Source organism: Centruroides vittatus, unplaced genomic scaffold (genome assembly GCF_030686945.1).
Source record: "Centruroides vittatus isolate TY-2023 unplaced genomic scaffold, ASM3068694v2 contig_767, whole genome shotgun sequence".
Classification (NCBI taxonomy): Eukaryota; Metazoa; Arthropoda; class Arachnida; order Scorpiones; family Buthidae; genus Centruroides; species Centruroides vittatus.
In genome coordinates this window covers 1,475,748-1,501,851 of record NW_027122496.1, presented here as the reverse complement: position 1 = coordinate 1,501,851, position 26,104 = coordinate 1,475,748, and the positions used below count along the sequence as shown (strand labels likewise).

The window sequence follows — 26,104 nt, the reverse complement described above, 5'->3', positions numbered from 1 at the left end:
ATGTCCAGATAGTAGAAACTTGACATATCTGGGCCGAGTGAAAATTTCTGAAAATTCAACTTGTGCTCGTACCTTCTCCCAGAGAGAGAGGCTGACAATTCAGCTACATTAGCCACTTGATTGATTAAAACAATGCTTATTATGAGGAATGATGATAAATTTTAGCTCAATAATGTTAATAATAATATCATTTTGTATAGGTACAAGATGAACTAATATAAAGGCAGTGAAAGATTTGCAATTAGTAAAGTACTCGTTACACTCAGAATAGTGTATAGAATGTGTGGTACACATACTGATGGCACTGTTGTTACTAAATATGTCCAAATCAGACCAATGTGCCATGTCCTGTTTTTGGCTGTGAAAGGACAAACATGTAGGCATCCACTGAAGAATGGTGAATGTGTATGAGGATGCATGCCATCCAAAATCACCTATGTGAAGTTATACAAACAACATAATAATGTTACTTTTCATTTTGTCAATGTTGTCAAGCGGAATTCGGATACTCATAAATGGGATACAAACCCATCCTACAGTCCAGATTATCACCATGTGATTTTCATGTCTTTGGTCCTCTGAAAAGTCCCCAAAAGAACAACAGTTCTAGTCAGACACAAAGAGAGGTGTATCAAACTTTATACAGCAGCCAATCAACTTCTACCAGAGGGACATCTTTAACCCAGTTTGTCAATTAGATAATTTTCTTAATACCAATTTCTTACTAGGCCCTACAGCCCTCAAACAAACTTTTTGATCATCCTTTATAATTACCTAAAACTTAACAATTTACACTATCAAATTTGTTGACTTTTCAACGTATGTCAAATTCAACAAATATAAAAGAAATGAACAATCTAAAAATACTTTATTTTTGTAAAATCAGTGATTTTCTCAACTGTTAATTTAACATGATAATTAGCAATTTAATAAGAATATAATTTGTTTTAATCAATCAATGTAGTCTTTAATGAATTTATAAAAAATACACTAATTTTCTAATTTATGACTAATTTTTTTAATGGGTGAAAAGTTTGTCTTCAAAGATGAAAACTTATACATATTTAAGAACTAAATGAATAATTAACAAAAGAAAAATTAATTATTTCTTAATGGAGCAAAATTAAACTGACTTCTGAAGAGGAATCGTTCTTTGTGACTTTTCTTCTTGTTGTCCTTCGCTTTGATGTTACCGTTTCCACTGCATTTTCTTTTGTGTCAAAAGAACTTTCAGATGAATTATGATAATACTGAAATTATAATAATATTTTTAAACAGTATGCAAGCACCTTTAAATTATGTCGTAATTTAAAACTGTATGAATAAGAGATAAATCATATAGTGTTTGATATACAGTTGAACCTGTCTATCTCAAATACATTGATCTTGAAAACTTGTATCCCAAAATTTATTTTCTCCCCTGCATTTTCAGTCCAAATTCAATACATTTTACATGTTTATCTGAAATAATTTTCTCCCAAAACCTCTATCTCAAATTACGGACCAAAGGCGTTACAGATTTAAAACTCGGCAACTATGTATTGATAGCATAAATTGTAGTTGAGACACGTCTCTTGCAATTCGGGACGGGACGATACCAAAATTTCTCCCAATTCCAATTCTGCCAAAAACTCCCGATCCCAATACAATTCCAATTTTTTTGAACACTTTCTAAAGTTTATTTTAGTTTAAAAAAAACTTTATGATTTACATTAATTAATAAACATCAAATCCAGAATCGATCTTTTGAAAGAAATCCAAAATTCTCTATTTATACATGGATATGCATGCTTTTATTGTGTACTACAAAATAAATTTGTAATCTTATTTCATATAAAGTTAATATTGCAACACCACCCCCAAAGAAATTACAGCTAATTCCCTTTTATTCAAAAAAATTATCCAATCATGTCATATAAGGTTGCTAGCTTTGGAAACTGCTTTGTTGGCCAGCGCAATGACCAGGGGAGGGGGTAGAGGTAAACAAGAAGAGGCACTACTTTTTTTTAATGCTTCTCGCGATCGGCATACCTTGTAAATGCTTTAATTCTATTGTATTTAACACTAAATGAGGTTTGGCAAAGGATGCAACAAGCCAAACAAATATCATCATCATGAGTTAACCAAGTTTTGAATTCAATCACGAGCCAGGTTTTCCTAAACGTACAGTACAATTGCATGAATTTTTTTCTAGGAAAAGAAGAATCAAATAAATGCCTAGACTGATTCAACTTGAAAAATCAATTTTTAAAACTCAAAATGGCAATAAACTTAGCATAAACAATTATTTTTACTTAGAATTTTGAGAATCACATTCGAAAATTTAACGTATTACAGCATCATCTGTGAATCATACCAAAAACTTTCATAGTTATAATGGGAAGGTTGTTTTATCATTAAAAAACGTTTCTATATAGACAAACTAATTTAGCTTGAAAAACATTGAGGCACAAAATTCACATTAAAAATTATCATTTTAATGAATGAAAGTAAGAAAAATATTAGATGTTAGAAATGACTTTTTTTTTGTAAAAAAAAACAAGTGAGTCCCGAGTGTGACTCAGACACGTATTAAATTACTGATTGGCATCAAACCAACTTTGACACCAGAGCTCACGTGCTATAAATGGAGTTAAATTATAGAGACACAGATTAACAGAAAAGGAATAATAGGCTAAAGTTACAAGTGCAGGTTTCCTGGTTCTAATGACATCTTTGACGTATATCTGGGAAAGGTGATGGATAGGATTCTCGGGTAGACTTTTTCCTGAGATTTGATTCAATCTTGTTTCATCTAGAAATGAAAGAAAGAACCGATTGAAAGGTGACATGACAGATAAATCTTGGAACCAATGGAAAAAAAGAGGTTTGGGGAAGAATTTGATAAAATCACCATACGTCAAGGTCACAGTGGTAGACACAGCACAGACAGACAGTTTCCAGTACTGTGATGACTTCCAAACCCTTATCCTGAACAAAATTGGCATTGCTTGGTTCACCTAACACACCACCTCCTAAATGCCTTGAAGTCACTGCCCCAGAGCTACCTCCGAGTGTTTCCACATCGGAAGCCGAACGCCGAGAAACCAAACTTTTGGTCGCCATTGATTATTTGAACCAGATGCTCACCATATACCTAAGGTGTATTCCATAAATATAAAGGCACAACTTGTTATGCAAATAAAAGCTAAACTAATTATCATATAACAAAACTAATTTAATTTTGAAGTATTGAATAGTTACAAATAAACATACTAAAAAATCATGTAGTTATATTGTTTAATAACTTAACAATAAACTAATTTAAATCAAAATCACATTTATCGCTGTCCCAAAAATATAAAGGCATAATACAAAATCACTAGAACAGTAGAAAGTATTGTCACAAATCTTTAATAATAACCAACTAATAACCAATATACTTCCCCTTTTTCATTATAACTTTGTAGATATGGTCTGACATTGATTGTATAAGTTTTTGAAGGACTATTGTAGTTATTTCTTCCCAACGGATGTTAATTGCATGTTTTAAATCTACACTGTTATATTGGTACCCATTAGCATATACAGCTCTAGCTAAGATTCCCCAGAGGTTTTCCATTGGATTAAAATCTGGGGAATGTGCTGGCCAATCAATAACTGGGACTCCGTTATTTAAAAACCACCCATAAGTTGATTAAGCCGTGTGGATAGGGGCATTTTCTTGTTGAAAAAACCAATTTCCAACAATTATATCAGCCCGAGGCAAAAGATAACTTTCTAGCATGATTTGCATTCATTTGGTCACTGAGGAATGCAATATTTGTCTCGTCAAACCAATAAACCTACTCCATATTACCACTGAGTCTCCCCCTTGCTGCCATTTTGAAAATATTTTTTCCTCATCCCTCAAATCATGTCAATAACAAGTCCAACCATCTGGTCCATCGAAATTAAACTTTTTCTCGCCACTCCAGATGATGTGCTTCCATGTGTCTGTCCATCCCATTTTCTCTCATGCCCACTACAAACACTTCTACTCTTGGATGGGGGTTAGTGATGGCACAGGCCTTTTCTTCTTAAAGATTATATGCCAACATGTACTAACAATTCTTCCAATTGTAGATTTTGATACATTAAGCTCTGGTTTTGATGATAATTTTTTGTAAAGATGTTTGATTGCTTTTTATTTCCTCCAAAATACTATGTTTTCCTCTATTTGTAAGCTTTGAAGATCGACCTGTTGATTTCTTTTGTCCATATTTGTCTCCAAGCTTTATGAAATTGTCAATTACAGTTGGAGAATGATTAATTTTCTTTGCAATTACTCTTGCTGAGTAATTTTTATCTCCTAAGTTGAAATCTTGGCTTTTTCAACATCTATTCAGGGTTTTGCATGTCCCATGATGAAAAACAATTCATTTACATCAATATGTAACAGAAATAAACATTTGAAATACATAGCAGTTATACTGTAGTACCATATGACGTCTAATCCAGCAACTTCAACCTTTAAATTTCCGGTACAAACGACGAAAATTAACAGAAAAAACTAACGTTTTCGAATCTCCATCGAGATCTTCTTCAGGTTCGTTAATGGAATGTCATGAGAATAGAACTCTTTTGAAGTTCAAAAATCGAACATCTCCAGCGTGCGATGACGATACAAAACATAAGATTGATATAATAGACCTGAGTCTACTAACGTAACGTCGCAAAATATCAATGCAGGAAATAAAACCATGTCTACCATCGTGGATTGACCTCCGAGATGTATCGCCACGCGTACGATAAAACGTTGCTGTCTTTGTAATTAATGCATTTCCCCGATTTGGTAGCTCTGTAAATCTCCAGGGTCTCCAATGCCCTAATGTGGTCCGTTTTGAACGACTTCTTAATGAGGGTGGCGTTATCGAAGTCCGCTTTTACATCGGGGTCCGTGGCATACGTCAACAGGGCGGTGGTGTGCCTGTTTTTGGCAACGTCATTCTTATGTTCAGAAACCCTTTTTTGGAGGGATCTCTTGGTAGAACCAATATATACTAGGTCCCTTTGGAATCTGTGGTCTCTTAACGGGATACTATAAACGCCCGGTGCCCTTAAAATGCTCGGTTTGTCCTTGGCGAAATTTTAAACTTAAATCTCTCTTGTTATCAGTGAGGGGCTGGCAAAATTTCCAGGTTGATAGGTCAAAGTGCACAGGGGTTTCCCCCATAGAGCTAATTCAGTTTTACAGCTTAATTTTATGTATATAAGAATAAAATTGCATGGAAACAAACAATGAATTTTATTCAAAATGATACTCAGAATTACAAAAGCTCAAAATTTATGCAAATTAAAACTTTTATATATCAAGTTTTCTGAATGCTGTATTGAAAGTGACAGTTGGAGCCAACTGAAATGAGTTCGGTTGGCAGCATATTTGGTCAGCAGTCGGCAGTCACCGAGCACTGACTGATCCTATGTCTTGACATAATAATACAATTGATATCCAAACATTGAATATAATATAGTATATAATAGAATATAGAACAATTTATATTGAATGGGGTCAATGGAAAAATATTTTTCTTAAAAGTGGTTGATACACGAAGAACGTTGGAAACTCAATTTAAAGGAACATTTTTTAAGACCCCCTTTTTATAGGTCTGCCTGCATCAGATTTAACAAGAAGATTCAAACTGTCTAGCTCATATCTTCTTGTTAAACTTGATGCAGACATATGAAAAGAAGCTGAAAATCTTCCTTTAAATTAGGGGTCTCAAACTCAAATGCAGCAAATGGAGGTATATCAGACACAGCCCATATTCAATATTATTCAATAAACCAAAATATACTGTAATTAAAAAAAGGCTCTAACAAAGGTCCTTTTGTTGCTAGGCCTTTACAACTTACATAAACAGTTAAAGTTAAAGTTAAAGTCCACACCGAGCAAATAGCAAAAGCGAATGAGAAAAGTGATTTTTATTTGCTTAGTGAAATTGATCCATACAATCAAAAATAAAAAGCAATTGCAAATTTTAAGCAGCCAATCATTTGCAAGCAAGAGAAAATGTCATCTTGAAAAACAACATGACTACTTCCAATATTCTGCTGTTAACCACCCTTGTTTATTTATTGAGATAAAAAAAAATACGTCAAAAAGAAAACAATGCTGGATGAGAGTAATATTAAAAAACCATGAATTACTCTATTGCATGAGAAAGTTTCTGTAGCCATCTTGAAAATAAGAACCATGTGAAAACTAGCGGGAATAGGATTAGTGGTGAAATTTTTTCGCTAGCAAAAAGGTTTGACAGTTTTGAACTTCAAAGTGATTCACAAAATGGTAAATTTTCTGGAAATGACATCATGTCTGATGTGTTAGTCGCTCTATTTTTCATTTTTGCCAGAAAATCACTCAGTGTGAACTAAGCTTTAGACATTTAAATTTGTTTTAATCCCCCAAAGATGTTCGAAAAATCAATTTTTAGAAAAAAGTCGTCGAGGCCGTGGGCCAGATACGAAGCCTTAATGGGTCGTATGTGGTCTGCGAATTGCCAGTTTTAAGGTGTCGTTCAAGCGTTTTATCATTATAAGTAAACATACTAAATATTAAAAATAATTTTATATAATATTTTTTCAATTAAAATATAATTTTGTTTATACTTTAAACCATTTTGCCAACACAAATATTTTTGATGACTGATATCCTCAATTTGAAATTGCCAGCCAAGCCAAGCCAATACTGGCCAGGTGGCAACCCCAACGTTAACCCATCTCCCCAAAAATGGAAACAGTTAGTACCGACTACACGCAATCTCTCACCACTCAGACTACACGAAAGAAAAGTCCGCCACGACAGACATCTCGTGTCTGGGTCATCGTGTACTCTTTGCTTTGTTGATGTGAAAGTTTCTAATAAACTAATACTTACTTGTTAATATTGTAATTTTAATAATTTTTAATCTTTGACTGAAACAAATAATTAATTTTCTTACTAAATGTGGAAGAATCGTTTTAAGAATCAGAAATCATAATGAGATTTGCCCAATCCTGATTATTGGAAAATGCCAGATTTTTTTCGATTCCAATTAATCGTCCCATCAATACTCGAAATACAATATACAGTTGCTTTTTTCTGATTGGCTATGAGTTTGGCTTACATCTTATTAATTGAAGAAAGCCAGGCATCAGAAACTATTGGCAAACTATTTCTGTTAAGGCATGTCAGAGATGTTTTATTTATACCTAATACAAGTACGTATTGTGCTTGTTACTGTATTAAAAAAAATACCATACTTTTATTCAAACCTACTATTGTTTACTGTGTAGAAACCTCTATATAACAAAACCTGTCTATCTCAAACTGTTTTCTTGTTCCCGTGATATTCAAGATGCACAGGTTCAACTGTATACCGAAACATTTATCATTATCTTTCAAAATTAAGTTAAATTTTAATTAAAGCACTTCACATAAAAATATAATTTTCAACATTATACAAAGTGACCACAATTTACAAGCATACCTTTGTCCTGAAAAAACCTCAAAGAAAAATCTAAATATGGAAGAGCTTTTCTATTATTATTATAATAAAGTATAAATTTTGATCAAGTACCACAAAACAACCATTTATCTAGTAGTCAACGATTCTATCAATAAATGAAATAAGATAAATGGAAATGTTGATTAGATTGATGCGGATCACTGGTGCGAAAGGACTAACACAAAACAAGAGAAGCAAATATGACATAATGAAGTATGTGAATTACCAGACAATTATTTAGTGATAAGAAAATGATAGATAATGAAGACAGTAAGGGTTAATTTACAGTCCAGCAGTAGCATGGTGCTGTCATAGTGATATTTCACTACATATACCGAAATGGGATCTCCATGTTCTCTGCTTTGCTAGATGTCAAACTATAGATGCACACTTCTGGACTAACAAGATGACCATAGTTACAATTCACTAATTGTCATCACCAGTGCTAATTAGTAAATTAGCCTAATGAATTACATGTCAGTGATGAAATAGTGGCTAATATATATAAATACTTAGTGTTGGAATCTGCAAACTAAAAATATCTACTCTGCAGTCAACGTAAATAAAAATTGCCTATTTATCTGAAGACGATAATTACTTAAATATAATTGAATTCCGATTATAAGTTTTCATATCTTTTAACTTTATATTTTGGCTGGTCAGATAGCCTAGACAGTAAGGAGTCAGCCTATTGCTTTGAGGGACCTGAAATCAAAACTGGACAGGTCAAAAAACCCATTTTTAGAGGAATTTGTCAGGTCCATCCCTCACTACCAGGTTCCCCTATTATGAACCAAATCCACGATGGATAAGAAAAAAAAAAGACGTCTTAGTGTCTACATGATAGAAAGATTAACTGCATATCAACAATATTTATAACTACAATAAGCAGATTCTATTGTATTTCTAAATTTAATAAAATCAAGTGTTGAAATTTGAATATATTCTTAATATGCATAAGTAATGCTTCTAATACAGGATTTTCAATTTTTCTGTCCACTAAAAAAAATTAATGACAAAGTTAAAACAAATTTTGCAGAAATCTCTCTTTATCTTTAGCCTTTGCTTCAAAACATTTACAAATGAAAAAAACAAATCAAACCTCAAACAGTTGCTTCCTCCTCTTCTGTCGAGTACTTTTTCGAATATTGTCATTTGTTTTCTCTTCGTCCTGAAATTTAATACAAATCCTTGAATTAATTAATAATTAAATATAAATATTTAAAAAATAAAATTTTCATTTCAAGACAAGTGATTCACAGATTTCTAATCATACCGATTTTAACTCTTTGCAAAATGTATTAATAAAGTGCTTTATAATTAACCGAACCAATCACAAGATAAATGAATGAAAGAATTCAATTTTCTTTTATACTAGGAAATTGAAAAATTTGTATATTTGAAGATATTGGAGATCCCGTCATCGTGTGACATGCACGAATTTCTAGAACAACAAAAGTTTTAAACCTTAACATCGTAAGTATGCAATGGGGGCATGTTATCACATGGCACACACCAAATCAATGAATACCTTTTGGTATGCTTCAAACAGTGCACATACTAAAATACATTCTAATGTTCACCAGCTAGCCTGTCCAAATGGCAATTGATATGCATCACATTTTAGTCATGGATACAACAGACTCTGATGAATCCCTTTAAACAATTCAATAAAATTTTGATAACACAGGAAAATTATATAAAACATCCTTAATGAAGAATATATATATATCTGTAAATTTTTCCCCTGGCTGGCAACATCTTTTGACACCACTGCTTATGAGAAAAATGAAGATACCTTAAGTTGTTAAAATTCTGCAGTGAGACATCTAAGGCAAGTACATCTTAACTACGCTTTACTGTACTATTATAAAACGACAAAAAAGCTTAATTTTGAGGGTAGAGAAGAGTTTTATAAAAAAATTGTGAATGCTAATAAGTAAAATATTAAGTCTGACCACACTGGAGATATGACACATGACCCCTTCCACATCTCCTCTCTGTCAATCTTTAATTAAGAACCAAAATTTAATAGCATTAATGTCCCTTTATACACAAACTACCATGCCAAATTTCTTTTCTTAAACCTTACCCATTCTGAGATATTAAACAATATCTCAGAATGGAACAGAGAATAAATAAATTAAATAAATTAGACACCAACACACCAACACACACACACACACACACCCCCACAAATTTTTCCCTCCTTTATTTGACATGTTTTGGGCTCATAGGGTAAAATTTGACACAATTCCATTACTTTTCCATGTTATATACATAACAAGTTGGAAAAGTATAAAGGAGTTGGAGGATTTTTGATGACTCAGACTAAAACATCAAAACTCCACAGCTCTGCTCTAAACAAATGTGTCGGCGGAGCGGGACGAACCATAGTCTCGAACCACCGACTACGAGCACCATCGGTGTTCTCCCCATAATTGTTGTTTTTGCCAGGTGGTCGATAAAAACTTCCAAATCCCAGCATATAAATAACACTCGAGCAAAGTTTGGGATAGAGTAAGATTATTTATGACGACAGCTCTGACAATTTGAAAACTCGACAGTTCGGTTGTTTCGGAATTATTATTATTTTGACCACATTCTTGTTTTTTAAAAAACTAAGTAAATTAATCTGATTTGGCTTCTTTTTTATGTTTTTTATTAATTTTCAATAAAAGTAAAAAATTTTCACACATCTATTTCAATGTTTTTTAAACTTCGTATATAAATGGATCATCCTCATAACCTTTACACATTAAAAAGTGTTTTAAGATTTCATCAGTTAAACAATATTCAAACAGAATGATTGGTACAACATTGAAAAACATTCTACAAATTAAAAACAAAATTTTAAAGTTGCATTCCAAAGGAAAAATTATTTGTCGCAATATCAAGTAGTGTGAGAATATCTTAAAAATATTTTCACCAAGCCTTGTTAAAATAATTTTAAATAGAATCACATAGAAGTGTTGACTGTTCTGTTGGAAAGAATACACATTTATTTAAATTTTGAATGTGTTTTGGTGAACATACACTAAAAATTGGGATGAACTATGCTAAAAAAAAAAAAAATATGAAAAAGTCACACTTTTTGTTTATATGTAGTACTTCTCATGAAGTTTATTGGCTGGGTAACCAGAAAAACCATCCAGACAGGGAGCATAAGGGAAAAATGACCTGGGAAGAACACCGATCAACAATTCAAATCCTTACCAGTTAACTTTTCATTTAATCATCCAGTATAAGCAATTTTCAGATTTACATCTCTCGTGCAAAGATGATCATCATACCTTAAATCTTATTTACATAATATTCAATTATTAATTAAAAATATAATTTAAATTACCTTTTTGGGTGATTTCTTTCCAGAAACTTTAAATGTTTCTTCTGAGTCTTTAACAACTAAAAATGAAATGAAAATAATTATAATTTAAGGAATCCACTTTAAAATCTTTATAGTGATGATTTATATTCAAAATACAATAAAATTTCCATTTCACATAAATTTTTAAACATAGAAGCATTAAAAACTGGATTAGTTTATATTCATCCACTTTTCACTTTTACAAACACTTAAAACACAAAACTGAAAAAATTAATATAATTAGGCATTTTAACATGTGTAGGGCTGCAAGTGATTGAAAAGACTAAAATAGTTTAAAAAGTAACTAGAATTCTTTAAAAAGCATCTAAAAAGTAGCATACGGTAAATGAGAAGTACTTGACAGCCGACTATTATCGTCAGATTATCGTATCTATAACTTAAGACTGTTCAACTGTAAGATAAAGATCACATTGGTAATCATTTTAGACATCGTACAGTCAACAAGTTATTCAGATTACGCAATTTTTCATGACAATTGTAATCATTAATCCACAACTGTTACATAGTTGTTGAAGGCACCAAATGCATCCATTGTCTGTTTCGATCAACTCGGACCAAGCTGTTCTAGATCAAATATTTCTCTTTTAAGTGGGAATGTGTATGAAAAAGGAAAAAACTGAAATCTTAGTTTTATTTATTTTACTATTTCATTTTACAGAATTTAAATACGTTCTCCTCATTGCTTACAGTTCTCCCGTTGATTATTATTTGTATATAATTTTACGAGATACCTTATACAAAACTCGAAGTATTCGAGTGAAAATAAGGACGGATTAGAAGTATCTCACGGGCCCAAATACGAGTCAATTTCCAATTTTGGATTATTTACCTTTTGAAAAAATTAACCCAAATGCAAGTAAACTTTTTCGTATTAATTTATTTGCATACAAAAAACTAACAAATTGCATTTGAAAAATTAGGAGTCAAATTGTTCTAAACCGAAACAGATTTTCCCGTTACGAGGAATATAAAATGGATTAATCCATTTCCGACCCCCAAAACAAAAGCATATTTAAACAAATTATTGGATGCCATTTATATTATGCAAATGTCAATTGACATGGTTTTTATTAATTAATTTGATTTAGATTCAACTGCAGCACGTACCAAAAAACAGAAATAGTGTCTTTCCCGAAGGCTTATCAAAATCTAATTTAAATAACGATGTCGTCGACGATTTGTGCCACGACGTCTAACGAATCGAGGCGATCTCGACACCGCCGACTTCCGAATCGGTAGTCCCGTCGTCGATTGGCAAGCCCGTCGACTTTCTTTAATGTGGGAAACATAAGGAGTCGGCCATCCGTCTCTCTCTAATCTGTAACCGGCTCTTGCCGAGTCGCTTGTTGGACAACCGAGTCGTCACGTGGCGACGGTGCAATTACGAGTTTGAAATTCCGTTCGTGAACCGAATTGTTTAAAAAGGATGACATTTCAAAACCAAGGTTTGACTATTATAATAGACTACTCTCCATTTCTGAAATCATTTGATTAGCTTTGATAGAAATATGATTTGATAAGAAAGAATAATTAGTTCACAACTAATTCTTATCAGATCTTTTGCATGAATAGGAAGTTTTGTTCAGAAATGAACAGGTGTAAAACAACCATAAAGGAAAGGATACTGTTTAGATTTAAAACAAAATTAACTTAATTAAACATTTTCCCAAGTGAGGCTGCATACCTTAGTTAGTTACATTAAAAAAGTAAAAAAAAATGTCATCTTACCTGTCTGCATGGAGCTTTGATTATTTTTATATTTTTCCAGTTCTTCATTCTGAAATTTTGATACTTTCTCAAAATTTTTCTTAATATTATCAAATTCTTGTTGACTAGTCTTCAACTTTTCCTTTAACTCTTCCTTTTCTCTCTCACATTTTTCAAATTTAGCTTTTGAAATTCAAAAAATCCAGTTACTTTACAAAATTGAAGACAATCAATGCATAAACTACAGTAAAATCTTAAATATTTACCTTCCAATTCTATATATTCTTCCAACTGGCTTACATTTACATTAAGACCTTTTTCTTTTAAATGTTCATTTTGCTGATTCTGTAACCGCTCAACTTCACTACTATTTTGTTCAAGTTTCATTTTTGTGTCCTGTAATTCTTTTGTAAGAGTGCCATATGCTTTTACCTTTTCTATTAAATTATTTTCGGAGATTAACAGCTTTTGGACCAAATTACATTTCTCCTCTTCGTATTTTTTATGCATTTCTTCGAGAGAAGATATCTTTGACTTACTCGTTTCCATTTGGTCGCGGTATTCTTGAATTTCTTCGGAGAGTTTGTTGCATTTCTGTTGCAGTTCGTTTGTTAACTTCGCATGTTCGACTTCTTTCGTCTTAAAATTTTCTAATTCGTCCAAATCTTTCATTTTTTCTTGAAGAATTTCATTTTTGTGGCAGGTTATTTCGAGTTCTATTGTCTTTTCTTGTAATTGAGATTTTAATAATTCCAATTCGTGTAAATTGTTGTTATATTTATCTTCAATCTGTTTTATGTCGCTTTCTAATTTTGAAATTATCAATTCTTTTTCATTACCCATTTTCTCGCTATCTTCTTCCAAAGACGACAATTTTGTTTTCAATTCTTTAACTTCGGATTCCTTCTTCTTCAATGCTTTCTTGGTCGATTTAAATTTATGATAAAAGTCTTTGTACTTTTTCTCCCATTCATTTTTTTCTGAATTGTCATTGCTTATCGAATCTGATTTACTAACGTTTATTTCATCTTCTGCACATTCCTCTTTGTGCAACTTTTCGACTTCAGAAAAATTATCAACCAGCTTAATTTTTGCAGATTCTAATTCTGCCGTAATGTTGTTAATTTTGGCATCTTTCTGCAGAATTTCATCCAAATGTTTTTCATTTATTGCTTGAATTTTATTTTCAAGTTTGGCACATTCTAACTCCTTTTGCTTATAATCTTCGCTAACTTCTCTTGTTTTTTCATACTTGACAACAAGCTCATTATATTCCTTCTCTTTCTGCTTTAAACTTTCTTCTAACTTCGATATACACATTTTTAATTCATTATCTTGTTTTGTGTGTTTTATATGACTTTCTTCCATAGAATCTTTCAAATTTTCGACTTCCTTCTGCCTCTGTTCATATTCTTCTTTCAGTAATTCATATTTTTTATAAAAGTTATCGAAACTATTTAAAAAATTATTCATTCTGTTTGTATCATCCTCAATCTTATCTGTTTTCTCATCTAATTCCAATTTTTCCTCTATTTTCTCCATTATGTCTTCGTATCTGCATTTACTTATTTGAAGATTGTATAAAATACTTTTATATTCTTCCTCTTGTTTTGTGTGTTTTATGCACATTTCTTCTACAGAACCTTTCAAATTTTCAACTTCCTTCTGCTTTTGTTCACATTCTTCTTTCAGTAATTCATATTTTTCATAGAACTTATCAAAATTACTCATTACATTTGTACCGTCCTCAATTTTCTCTCTTTCCTCGTCTAACTTCAATTTTTCCTCTATTTTCTTAATTACATTGCAGACATCCTCATATCTGCATTTATTGATCTGAAGATCATTTAAAATACTATTACATTCTTCATCTTTCTTTTTAATATCAACTTCAAGTTTAGAGAGCATTTCATTTTGTTCTTTCAATGCTCTACATTCTTCAAAATACCGTTCACGTTCATTTTTAATGTCCATAATGTCATTTTGCAACTTCTCAACTAATTCTGCATGTGATGTATTCTCTGCACTCTTGGATTTTAGAAAGTGAACTTCTTCAGTTATGGTCCTAATTTCAGAATTATAGTTTTCCTCAGCAGAGTGAAGACTTTCTCCCATTACATATAATCTCTCTTCTAAGAAAACGGTCAAATTATTTATCTCATTCCACTTTTTACACATTTCCTTCATAAGCAGTATGACATTATCTTCCTCACTGTAAAGCATCTTCTTCAGTTGTTTTGTGGCTTCGGATAAAATTTTCTGGAATTTATCTTTCTCGGTCTTCAAGGATTCCATCTCTTCTTGTAGTGTCTCTCTTTCCAATACTTGCAACTGATAATTAACAATTTCGTTCTTCAATTCTTCTATTATTTTAATTTTTTCTTCCAGTATTGCTTCATTATTTTCATATTTCTTCTTCATTTCTTCTAATTCAGATTCTTTGCGAGAGAGTTTATCCTTCAGTTCCGAATGCGCGCTCACGTTTTGAGCACAGGATAATTTTATTTCCGCTTTCTCCTTCATGTTATTGAGACGAGTTTCTTCTAATTCTTTCTTTAAGTTTTCTAAACTATTTTGATATTCCGACTTCTCTTTCAAAGCTTCTTCTAGTTTAACATGTACTTCATTTATTCTAACATCTGCATTCAATAGTTTTTTAGGTGTGGCCATACATCTTGATTCTACAACAAAAATAAACAAAAAACACTAAGATATGTCTTTGCTTTATCAATAAATTATCATTAATTTTTCAGTTATTGATGATTAAAATTGTTAGCTTTCTATAAATTTATGGTATCTTAAAACTATTTGGAATAAATCAAATACTACAAAAGTGGAAAAACACGAGGCACATCACCACTAGGGGTTAGGAGTTTGATGTTGGACAGAATGCTTATGACATTAATGATGTCATCATTGGTAATGCGATCACTAAACATATGACACATCAATAATGCAATTACTTTCTCTTATAGCCAGCACTTTATACACTGTGACAATATCGAATGACTAGTTAAGACATATCTGGAACAGTCCACTCCAAAAAATCCCTGGGATTTTTTTTACCTGCCTGGACTTGATCCAGAGAGATAGGCTGATGCTTAACTGTCCAAGCCACATTGCCAGCAAGAGACCCAAAAGACTATAGGATTGGAAAATTTTCAACTAAAAATCTGCAGTTTTATGAAATATTATTATTAATTGTTCCAATAATATAAATAATGAAACAACTGAATTATAATATTAAATAATGTAATTAATTTGTAATTTTAAAATTAAAAACAAACCATTTCCATCATAATCCAAGCAATTATTGTTTTAAATTTGTTGCTCCTGGATTCAATTTGACAATTAGGTCAGTGTGTTGTATTAGATAGCTTTAATTGTCATTCTACCATCTGTAACTGATGTCAAAAAGGAGCGTTGACTCTTTAAGCCATCGCACCTCAATAAAGTGTATGTTTCAAGCAAGACACAAGTTGTTTGTTTGTTTATTTGGATACATTTAGAAAATAAAGTGAAATTACTGGAGAAAAAAATCTGGCCTTTGCACTTGGATGGTACAGATGCTGATTTACAAATCTTGCTAATATAAAGAGTCAATTTTTAAGTCCCTTCAACTTTCTATTAAGAAGGTTTGACTGTAATTCATTTTTCTTTCATAAATTTAATTGTTGTTCTTATAATTTAGTGAATCTACTTTATTTATTTTTCTATACTCTAATATTCTTAGTTTATTTTAAATATTGTGTAATCAAATGAACAGAGAATTTGTGAGAATAACCCAAAGAATTTGATGACAGCCAACAGCACTCGTTACTGCTAAGTGTCACAAGAAACACTACTTTTCTAGCATTTCTTTACAGATTTGAGAAATAACATCTAAAATTAATTAAATAAAAATTTTTTATGGGAAATCCTTACTTTTTAAGGCTACAATCTGTACCTTTTCATAACTGTAACAAACAGAAATATATGATAATCTAGTCTTTAAATGTCCACCAAATTTGCTCCACGACAAAAAAGATTTTTTTTGGTCTTCTTATTTAAGAACTTCCAAATTTCTAAAGTCTTTCTCCTCAAATAACATTTTATTCATGACAACCTGTTTTTATTATACACAGACCCTATGAACTATTACTTTCGTTTTTATTAATTCTTCTTCATGCAAATTTCACAGTGAAGATTCTCAATAAGGCATTTTCAATTATTACATACTTTAAATACATACAATAAAAAACTAGCACCTCACTTCAGAATTAGTGACATATGTTGCCAAACTTCTAGCAGGCTTTTTTGTTTGTTCACCCCAATAGTTTAACTCTTTCTTGACCGGGGTACCGATCTGTCGCACCCCCAATTGTTAAGCAAATAGACCAGGGTACCAATTCATCAAAACCCTGTTAAAAATCGATTTTTATAAAATTTCTCGAAAACAGATGTCAGCACTTGACGGCAGCGTCTTGTTTATTGTCTGTTTCACATATTTTTGTCCAGGTGATGTTTTGTTGACTTAAAAAATTTTAATTAATGCTTTTTCTTCTTAATTTTTCATTTCCTGATAATTTTTTATTTTATTTTTAGCATGCAGGTATACCTCGAGTTATGTCATTCTCGATTATACATCGTTTATCAAAAAGGTATTTGGAAAAATAAAAATCAAGTTTAAGTCATTTTATTCGACTGTATATCCGTCTGCCACAAATATTGAAGTCGTAATGTCACAAAAAAGCGTTAAAAACACAAAATCATATTAAAATATGTACATTTACAGTAAATGTTAATATAATCATTTATGATTATTATGATGAAGGAAACATGAAAACATCTGTGTTTCTGTGTTGTCGTCTTATTTAGCAGTCTTTAAGTGCTCATTATTGGCGTTTTCCATGGTAGTTCCAGTTATTAGTTCCAATATTTACCATTTGGCGTTGTTGTCAGCACTACTCGCTATTGGTAAATTTAACATAAATTAGTTTATTCTCCACTAGCGCAAAATAATTTTAATAACTGTATTTGTTGTTTTACCTTAAAAAAATCATCTTATTTTATAATGTCATAGAAAAACCACATTCACAAATAAAGAGTCTGCGATGTACTGTAAACATCCCCAAATTGTAAACATGTACAGTACATTCGCAAGTATGTACTGTGTGCACATGTATTCGTAAATTTAGATTACTTTTTTCTGTACTATATTAAAAACTAAAATTTATTTGTTTGTAAGCTTAATATATGATTAATAATCTATTTTATTAAAAATACATTTATAAATAAAACGCAGAACTGGGAATGGTAATTTGTGGTTTAGCCTAGTGACAATTAAATTCGGAGGCAATTAAATTCGACTTACGTCGCCTCTCCTGGAACCAATTACCGACGTAAGGTGAGGTATACCTCTATTCATGCAATAATATTACTATAGTAAGTTCATTCATGCTATAATAAGTTTATTCAGCTATCATAAGTCAACGTGTTATAAATATTCAAGTTGTGACCTTCAGTTCTGATGTTTTATATATTTTTTTAATTTTTATTTTAATCTAAAATATCAGCAAATGTTACATCTATTACTACCGGTAATCATATTTTTATTACAAAAATTTATATTCTTGTTCGATATGAAGTGAATAAAGTATATTAGTTCATTATATTAGTTGGTAGCAGAATAAAGTTTTGATTTCAAACAAATGTTCCATATAATGTGCAATAATTTCACAATAAATAAACGTACATGCATAATTGTTATATCGAGTTGTACAAAACAATATTCTACGTCTTTCTGGCTCGGAACCAGCAAACAACTATGTAACTAGACAATGTTAATTTTGACAAAAGGTTACAAATTATCTTGTTTAAATGTCAGTTCTAATATATATATATTTTTCTTATAAATTTTTCTAATAAAATGTATTGAAAAATATCGTATTTAAAACTAAAGATATTAATAAATGTACGTGATTTTTTTCATATGAATGTAATGATTTGATTTTTGGTGAATTTTTAAAATATCCCCTGACTGACCTATATTGCCTTAGGAGGGATCACAAAACAAACGTAAACAAGGAAACGTAGCAAAGAGTCAAGAAAGAGTTAAGTATTTTATTATAAAGTAAATATTTCATAAAATTCATGTAATTCAAATTACAAATAACCAAACAAAGATCATGAGTTATTGAAATTAACATATTTAAATTGTTTGATACTTATTAATAAGTTAAAATTTGAAGAATTTGGAAAAACTGGCAACATTTCACGAAACATTGAAAGCAAATTGCTTTTTATGTTTATTAAAATAGAAAAAAGCAATGTTTTCTAAGTTTCATTTAAAAATGTTTTCTTTGATGATATTTGTCATTTTTTTATGATATCCTGATTTCATTCATTTGAATAAATTTTAAAATTTGTAGAAAAAGTGCATCAACACATCAGATCGCAACTCCCAAAAAGACAGAAACTCAAAGATGCTGACAGTCTCAAAGCAAGTCACATTCCCTTCTCTCCCTTATGTAGTAAAAAGCCAAACTACAATAAACAAATATGCCTGGTCCCAAATGTCCAGTTTTAAAAAGAATATGTTACCTTCTGCAGGTGCTTCTCAGACACAACCTCAGACAATCATATGGGGAGAGTAAAGCAAATTTGTAATTTTAAGAACTTGAAAGAAAAATTACCTTGAAGATATTTCAATTCTTCTTTGAGCTTTTGATTTTCAATCTCCTTTTCACTGATGCTGTTATTAGCAGATTCTAACAGTGTTTGAGTCTTTTTCAAGTTCTCCGATAATGACGCAATTTCAGACTTCTGAATAAATGTAATTAATAATTAGTATAATTCCAACTTTAATAACGTATCAAAAAGTTTGTTATAAATGTTAATGTTATTATATAAATCAAATATGTAAATACTACATTTTTGTGGAATATAATATATGTCAGGGATGGGCAAGCAAGAGTTCAGTGGGAGCCAAAATGTAGGTTTTGCAAAATGCATGGGAGTCGCAGTTCTGTACTGTTGTGGCAGATAGTATGGTAAGGCGTGTGATTTTATTATATAATATAAAACAAATATTGAATTTTTTTAATAAACATATTTTCACAAAATTATAAAAATAAAATTGTATAAATAATAATAATAAACAGAAATTAACACTTTCGACAAGAGCCGCATGTAACTCAAAAAGAGCCGCATTTGCCCATGTCTGATATATGTGTTCACTCAGAAGTTTGAAATATATTTTTTTGATTTTATGACATTATAATGTGTCTACTGATCCAATAGCTGAAATGCATTTACTTGTGGACTAAGTATATATGAAGCGTGGTGACATATTAAGACCTATTGGAAGCCCTATGCGTGTAAGATTGAGAGCTCTTCTGCATAATTTTACCAATCATAAACCAATAATGTCTATTTGTAACTAAAGAATTATTTAGAAATTATTATATACAATTCCAATAGTAAAATTGTTTTATATTTTTCAAATTTTGGGGTCCCTTGGCATGTGCATCAAGTATCTAGTAAGCTACATGGCACTGATTAAGAAACAGTCTAAAGAATTAAGTTATAAGAATACTCTATCTGATCTCCATTTTTGAAGGTTTAAGACACTTTATTTTTTAATATTTATAATTTAAAAAAATAAATAAATAAATTTCATAACACAGTTAAACCAGTACACAACAACTACTGACAAGAACACAAAAAAATGACAGTTGTTTGGAGGTTATTTTGTACAATCTTCTTGAAAAACTAACCAATGTTCAGAGGCAGACTATTGGAGGTTTGTCTATATTAACACTTGTGCTGCTAAAAGGATTCATGCTTTACTTAAACTTTCCATCATTTAATTGTATAGACATACAAAGGGTAATAATAGAACACTTTGTAGGCTGTAGGACTCGTTTTTGAATTGCATGAGATAATCTTAACATGTATCTCATGCATTTGTTCTTAGTAGATTAAATGCATTTTCCAGCACTTGTTCTTAGTAGATAAAAGCAGTAACAACCCCATCGAAGGTATGGATGGATGCAAGCAAGACGTCTGTATGTCACCAGTTCCTTTTTCAGAAATTATTTGTAATTTTAATTGGATATCTTTTGTGTTTTTTAAAAAAAACTTTTTTAACTTCTAGTGACAAGTAGCCTACAGAGAAAGGTCAGTTGCCAAGAATGTGTATTGTCTGGAACACAGAAAAAATAAATGGCGGTCCCTTTTGGGCAGAATTTTTCTTTAATTTTATTAAAAAATAATTCTCCGTCGGACAAAAATTTACAGATAAATGCTATTTATCATTTATCAAAAACAAAATTTCACATGTTTTGAAAAGCCAATCCTATAAATAAAGGTTAGTATATCAAACTTATGATCATTCTATAAATATACTGACAGAAATTTATGCTTTCACTAAATTGTATCATAAAAATTGAATTTAATTCCCTTTACAGATTGTGCGAGTGTACATTATTTTTGTAATGAAACCAAATGATTGTTGGATTTAAATCAAGCTACTTTACTGCTATTATTTGTAATTAAATGCAGAGTAATTTAATACTAAAGACAGAACCATCTCTTATTAAATTTAATAAATATAATTAATTATACATAAGCAGACATCTTGAAATTTGATATTACTAATAAGACAAAACTATTAGATTACATCAAGCTACTTTTCCACAATTACTTTTAATTAATTTCTAAATAATTTGTCAATAGATCGTGACATTAGGTGTCATCTCTTATTAAATCTAATAATTATAATTAAATTAAATAAGAGATGACATCTAACATTGCCCTCTATTGACAAATTATTTAGAAATTAATTAAAAGTAATTGTGGAAAAGTAGCTTGATGTAATCCAATAGTTCTGTCTTATTAGTAATACATCAAATTTCAAGATGTCTGCTGTATGTATAATTAATTACATTTATTGAATTTAATAAGAGATTGACAAGAATAAAATAAAGCTCCGGCTCCAACAGTAGCCTACAGAGAAGGATCTGCTGTGAAAAGACTCTCGCATTTGTGGAACTTTTCATCATGAAGTGAACATTTTTTGATTAAAATGTGATGAGGTCCTGTTTTTACAATTGTAATTAGTATTTAGTAATTTGTACTGTACCTCTAGTACCAAATTACTCAATATTTAATTAATAACAGTAGTAAAGTAACCCAATTTAAATCTGACAATCATTTGGTTTCATTATAAAACTAATCAGGCTTTGAGATGTTTATATATATTTGTATGTGTATTATTTTAAAATCTCCAAGAATACTTTATAGCAACAAACAAAAAGCATTCCTTAAGTAACAATATAATACCTGCAAATCATTTTGCTCTTTAATAGACTTAATGATTGAATCCAATTTTATGATTTCACTTTCCTTTTCAGAAAATACTTCTCCAGCCTTCAATACGACATTTGCTTGTTCTGCTATTTCTTTATTCTGGAATTATTAATACAAATTACATTAGATTCATAGTTAATGCAAAACAAATTTGGATTACATGTTTACTACTTCTTAATTAACTAATCACATATAATTACATAAGTAAGTTTGAGTCATTTCTTCTTACATAAATTATTTTCTTTAGTAAAATAGATTATCATTGAATCTACTTGTCTGTTAAAACAATATATTAATTATTTACATAAATTACTTAATTAATCTAATCTAAATTTGTTAATTTTTAGAAAGTATAAACCAAGATTCTTTAAGTTCATTCAAAGAAAAAATTTGTGTATGTAGTATACAATGCATTATTTACATGTTTCTAATGCAAAGTGTTAATCAATTTTCCAAGATAAGTTATTAGAAAGGTTGCGGCTGAAGTTCAAACATTAAACTTGTACGACAAGCAGAAGTACACATTTGATGTTTGAACTCCAAGTAAAATATGTTGCGGTGCACATTCACAACAATATCCCACGAGTCAGTGCACGACGTGAACATCGTGCACGGACTCGTGGAATATCGTTGAAAAAATGGCAGATACATTTAACAATGATGAATGTTACCAACGAAGGTAAATAAACAAATTAAACTATTTTAAAGTATTTATAGCACGTTTAATAATACTAAATAATTATTTTTAATTAGTGTTGTGTCTCCTACCATACGATCACACAATAGGACTACCTCATTCTTTTGTCGAGGGAAGTAGCGGCTTATGTAAACCCGAAAGCAGCTCTGAAAATTAATTTTTAGAAAATTTACAAACGTATTATGCTGTTGATGGTAGAAGATGCCGTGGAAGAACAAACCTACCTTAAGCTAAACTATTATGAAGACAAATATATGTAAATTCTATAGGCACTTCACATCACTTGCAAAAAAAATTGAATAATTAAATAATTTCTGGATTAAAATCATCTGTTTCTTTACATTATTATTCATAAATGCTTAAATAATCATTATTTTTATAAAATGTGTGTCACAATTTTAACCCCAAACACAAAAAAATGTAGTAGTTTAAACCTATCTTCTACTCGCCATGCTAGACACAGCAAACACCATTATCAACCTTCTAAAATTGCCAGATGGCAGCACTCAAACTTCCGACGTACACAGTTTGGGCTGAAAACGACGGCCACAACCTCTCTATTTTATAAATTTTCCCTAGAAAATTTTTACAACTCATGTAACTATAAAATTAATTTTTTAAAATCAGCTATAGAATGTCAAGAAAATGTGTCAATGAAAGAGTGACTCTCAATCTGAATCTCTTAATTACATTTTTAATTTATTGTAAATTAAATTAGTAATAATTATTGTGTGTCAAAATACTTTTATTCTTCCTTGTTTGCTATTCTTATTTCCTTACTTAAACTTTTATTCCTATTCTCTTCCTTTTATTTTTCCTAACTTTATTCTTTATTTAGTATAATTAGCACAGTAAAACCTGTCTAAACAGAAAAATTTCTTTGGAATGGAGCAATTTTCTGTAATAAATTTTACCAAGAGTGGGAAACCTGTTCAACATGAAAAAGGAGGCGGTTTTGGATACAATGAATATAACTTAACATGGATAAAGTGGAAATTTAAGATTATATTCATAGATAAATACGTAAAATTGACTCCAGATATAATAGCACCATAGAATATGACAACCTGTATTACATAAATAATTTTGGACCTTGTTGGAAAAACAAGTCACATGACAAGGGCACATAAGAACTGTTTCTGTTAATATTAAGTCTTTGCTGAAATTAACTAGGAGCATAATATAATACATCATCATCAGAAAATCATTTGATTTTTCAAAGTTCTTGAAAATAAGCAACAGTGTAATTTGTGAAGATGAGAATAAGGTAACACAGTAATGATAATTCACCTCATAAAAAGTAATTAGTAATTATCAATAACTAATATTCAAGTATTCAAAACAAGTTGATTAACATTGTTGTAATTTGCCTTGTCACAAGAGGCCATAAGAGGACATCAAGTCAAGGCAGGAATTTCCAACACACTTTTCTTCGTCTGAGAAAGTCTTTATGTAGTCATCACTCCAGTCAGTTGTATCTCAGAGTGAATAAAGTTATTGTTAATTAACTACGTGTTTTTATGTGAAACAGTGTCAAAAACAAAATCGATACAAAAAACATGTTGATAATTACAAAGATTCAAGTAAATGATTAATTAGTACATTAAAATTCCTTGAAAAGTCAGATCAGAGAATAACTCCGTCTCTGTATTACTGTAACAAAATTAGAATTTCCAATGGCAGAGCAAGACAGTAGTTTTTAGTACTCAAATTAGCTTGTCCACTGGCTCATAAGGATCATATTGAATACCTAGCACAAGTTCTTTAGAACAACAAGAACATTTTACAATAAAACGGTTCTTGGAATACTCCTGTCTTTGGATAGAATCACCTTGGATTAATTTGGATTAAACCTAGTAAAACGTTATTTGTGTCACAACTAGGTGCATTGATATACACTGGGCATTTTGGCATCACTCTTTATTCTGTAATATCTGAACCGATAAAAGTTTCGTCCCAGATATTACAGAATAAAGTGCGATGCCAAAATGCCCAGTATCTATCAATGCACCTATAGTTGTGACAAAAAAACAAATAAAAGAAGAGTGTTTCAAAATAGGCAACAACTAGTAAAACGTGTTAATTACATATGTAAAAGTGATTTTACTATAAAAAAATAAATGTAACTGTGTGAAGATTTATCTAGTGTAGTTTAAAGATAAAATAAATACTCAAACCTGTTAAAAATGGAAAAATAATTCAGTACTGCATGTTTTCAGTTTATGCAGGTTTTACTATATTTACAATTAGTTTGGACTACCGATTGTCACAGTTCCATTAATAACTAAGCTACATATATTTTTTTAAAACAGATTTCTACACAACCATAGTTTAAAGTTTTTTCTTTCATTCTGTTTATATCATGCACTTATACTTTGCTTATGTAAACCTATAACACAAGTTGTTCCTCATTACCATTAAATAATATTGTTACTACTAGCATTAATCTTTTCATATTTATTAACTGCATTTTCTTGGTAAAATGTTTTTTTTTTCCTAGTGTGACTGGACCTGTCCGCTATAGACCACAATATAAAGTTTAATTGAAGAATAAGAGCCTCAACACTCATGAAAAATTCAACTACAAACTTCCTACTTTTTTATATCAACAAGCTATAAGTATATTTAATTTTACATAAACGTTTTTACTATATTTTACTATGTACAACCCCTGCCATAAGTATCAGACCACCCTTCAAAAACATTGATTTTGAAGTTTTGATTGCAAATAACTATTTTCAGTAACATTTTACAAATTTCTTGTATTTTTTTCTTAAAATTTAATATTTAGTTAACAGAAAAAATTCACACAATAAAATTTTAATGTGTTTTAACATTAGAAAAAAAAATTAAATCATTTGCATGTGTGAGACAAAACTTTTAGACTAGCAAAATTCCTTGACAAAAGTATTAGACCATATGAAAAACATCCAAAAATATTTCACAATAAAACTTGATTATTAATAGAATAGATGTTAAATGTATGAACATGTTTGGGGACATTAATGAAACTAGAAATAAACCATATCATTTAATCATATAAACCGCAAGTATACAACAGCATCATGGGTCATAAGGAGCTGGGAAATGATTTAAAACTTCAAATATCATCATTATTCAAACAAAACAGGTCTTAGAGAAGAATTGCAACACTACTAAATGTAAGTAAAACTGGAGTTCAAAACATCATTAGAAAATTTAAGTCATCTGAATGAGTCAAAAATCAACATTGTTCTGGCAGACCCAGAATAACATCAAAATTAGAAAACAAAACCATCTGGAAAATTTGCATAAAAGTAGGAAAAATTTGGAGTCCAAGTGTCTTTAAGAACAGTTATTAGCGAGGTTGAGGCCAAAGTTTTAAACGCAGAAACGTGTACGTTGAATGTTTAGCACCGCTTTCCCGTAAGCCTAGAAGTTTGACAATGGTGTTTGGAAAGTCAGTGGAATCATGCT

General features: G+C 30.5%; 1 protein-coding gene across 1 annotated transcript in view; it reads right to left on the bottom strand.

Moving 5' to 3' along the window:
• Window positions 1-1,109: 1,109 nt before the first annotated feature.
• LOC136981575 (kinesin-like protein KIF20B) overlaps window positions 1,110-26,104 on the bottom strand; it is a 62,054-nt gene continuing 37,059 nt past the window's right edge. The window contains exons 17-23 of the mRNA XM_067277897.1: window positions 21,925-22,050; window positions 19,275-19,404; window positions 12,915-15,281; window positions 12,622-12,783; window positions 10,855-10,910; window positions 8,608-8,676; window positions 1,110-1,250 (exon numbers count right to left, since the gene is read on the bottom strand). Of these exons, the coding sequence (XP_067133998.1) occupies window positions 1,110-1,250; window positions 8,608-8,676; window positions 10,855-10,910; window positions 12,622-12,783; window positions 12,915-15,281; window positions 19,275-19,404; window positions 21,925-22,050 (3,051 nt within the window). The remainder of the gene's footprint in view (window positions 1,251-8,607; window positions 8,677-10,854; window positions 10,911-12,621; window positions 12,784-12,914; window positions 15,282-19,274; window positions 19,405-21,924; window positions 22,051-26,104) is intronic.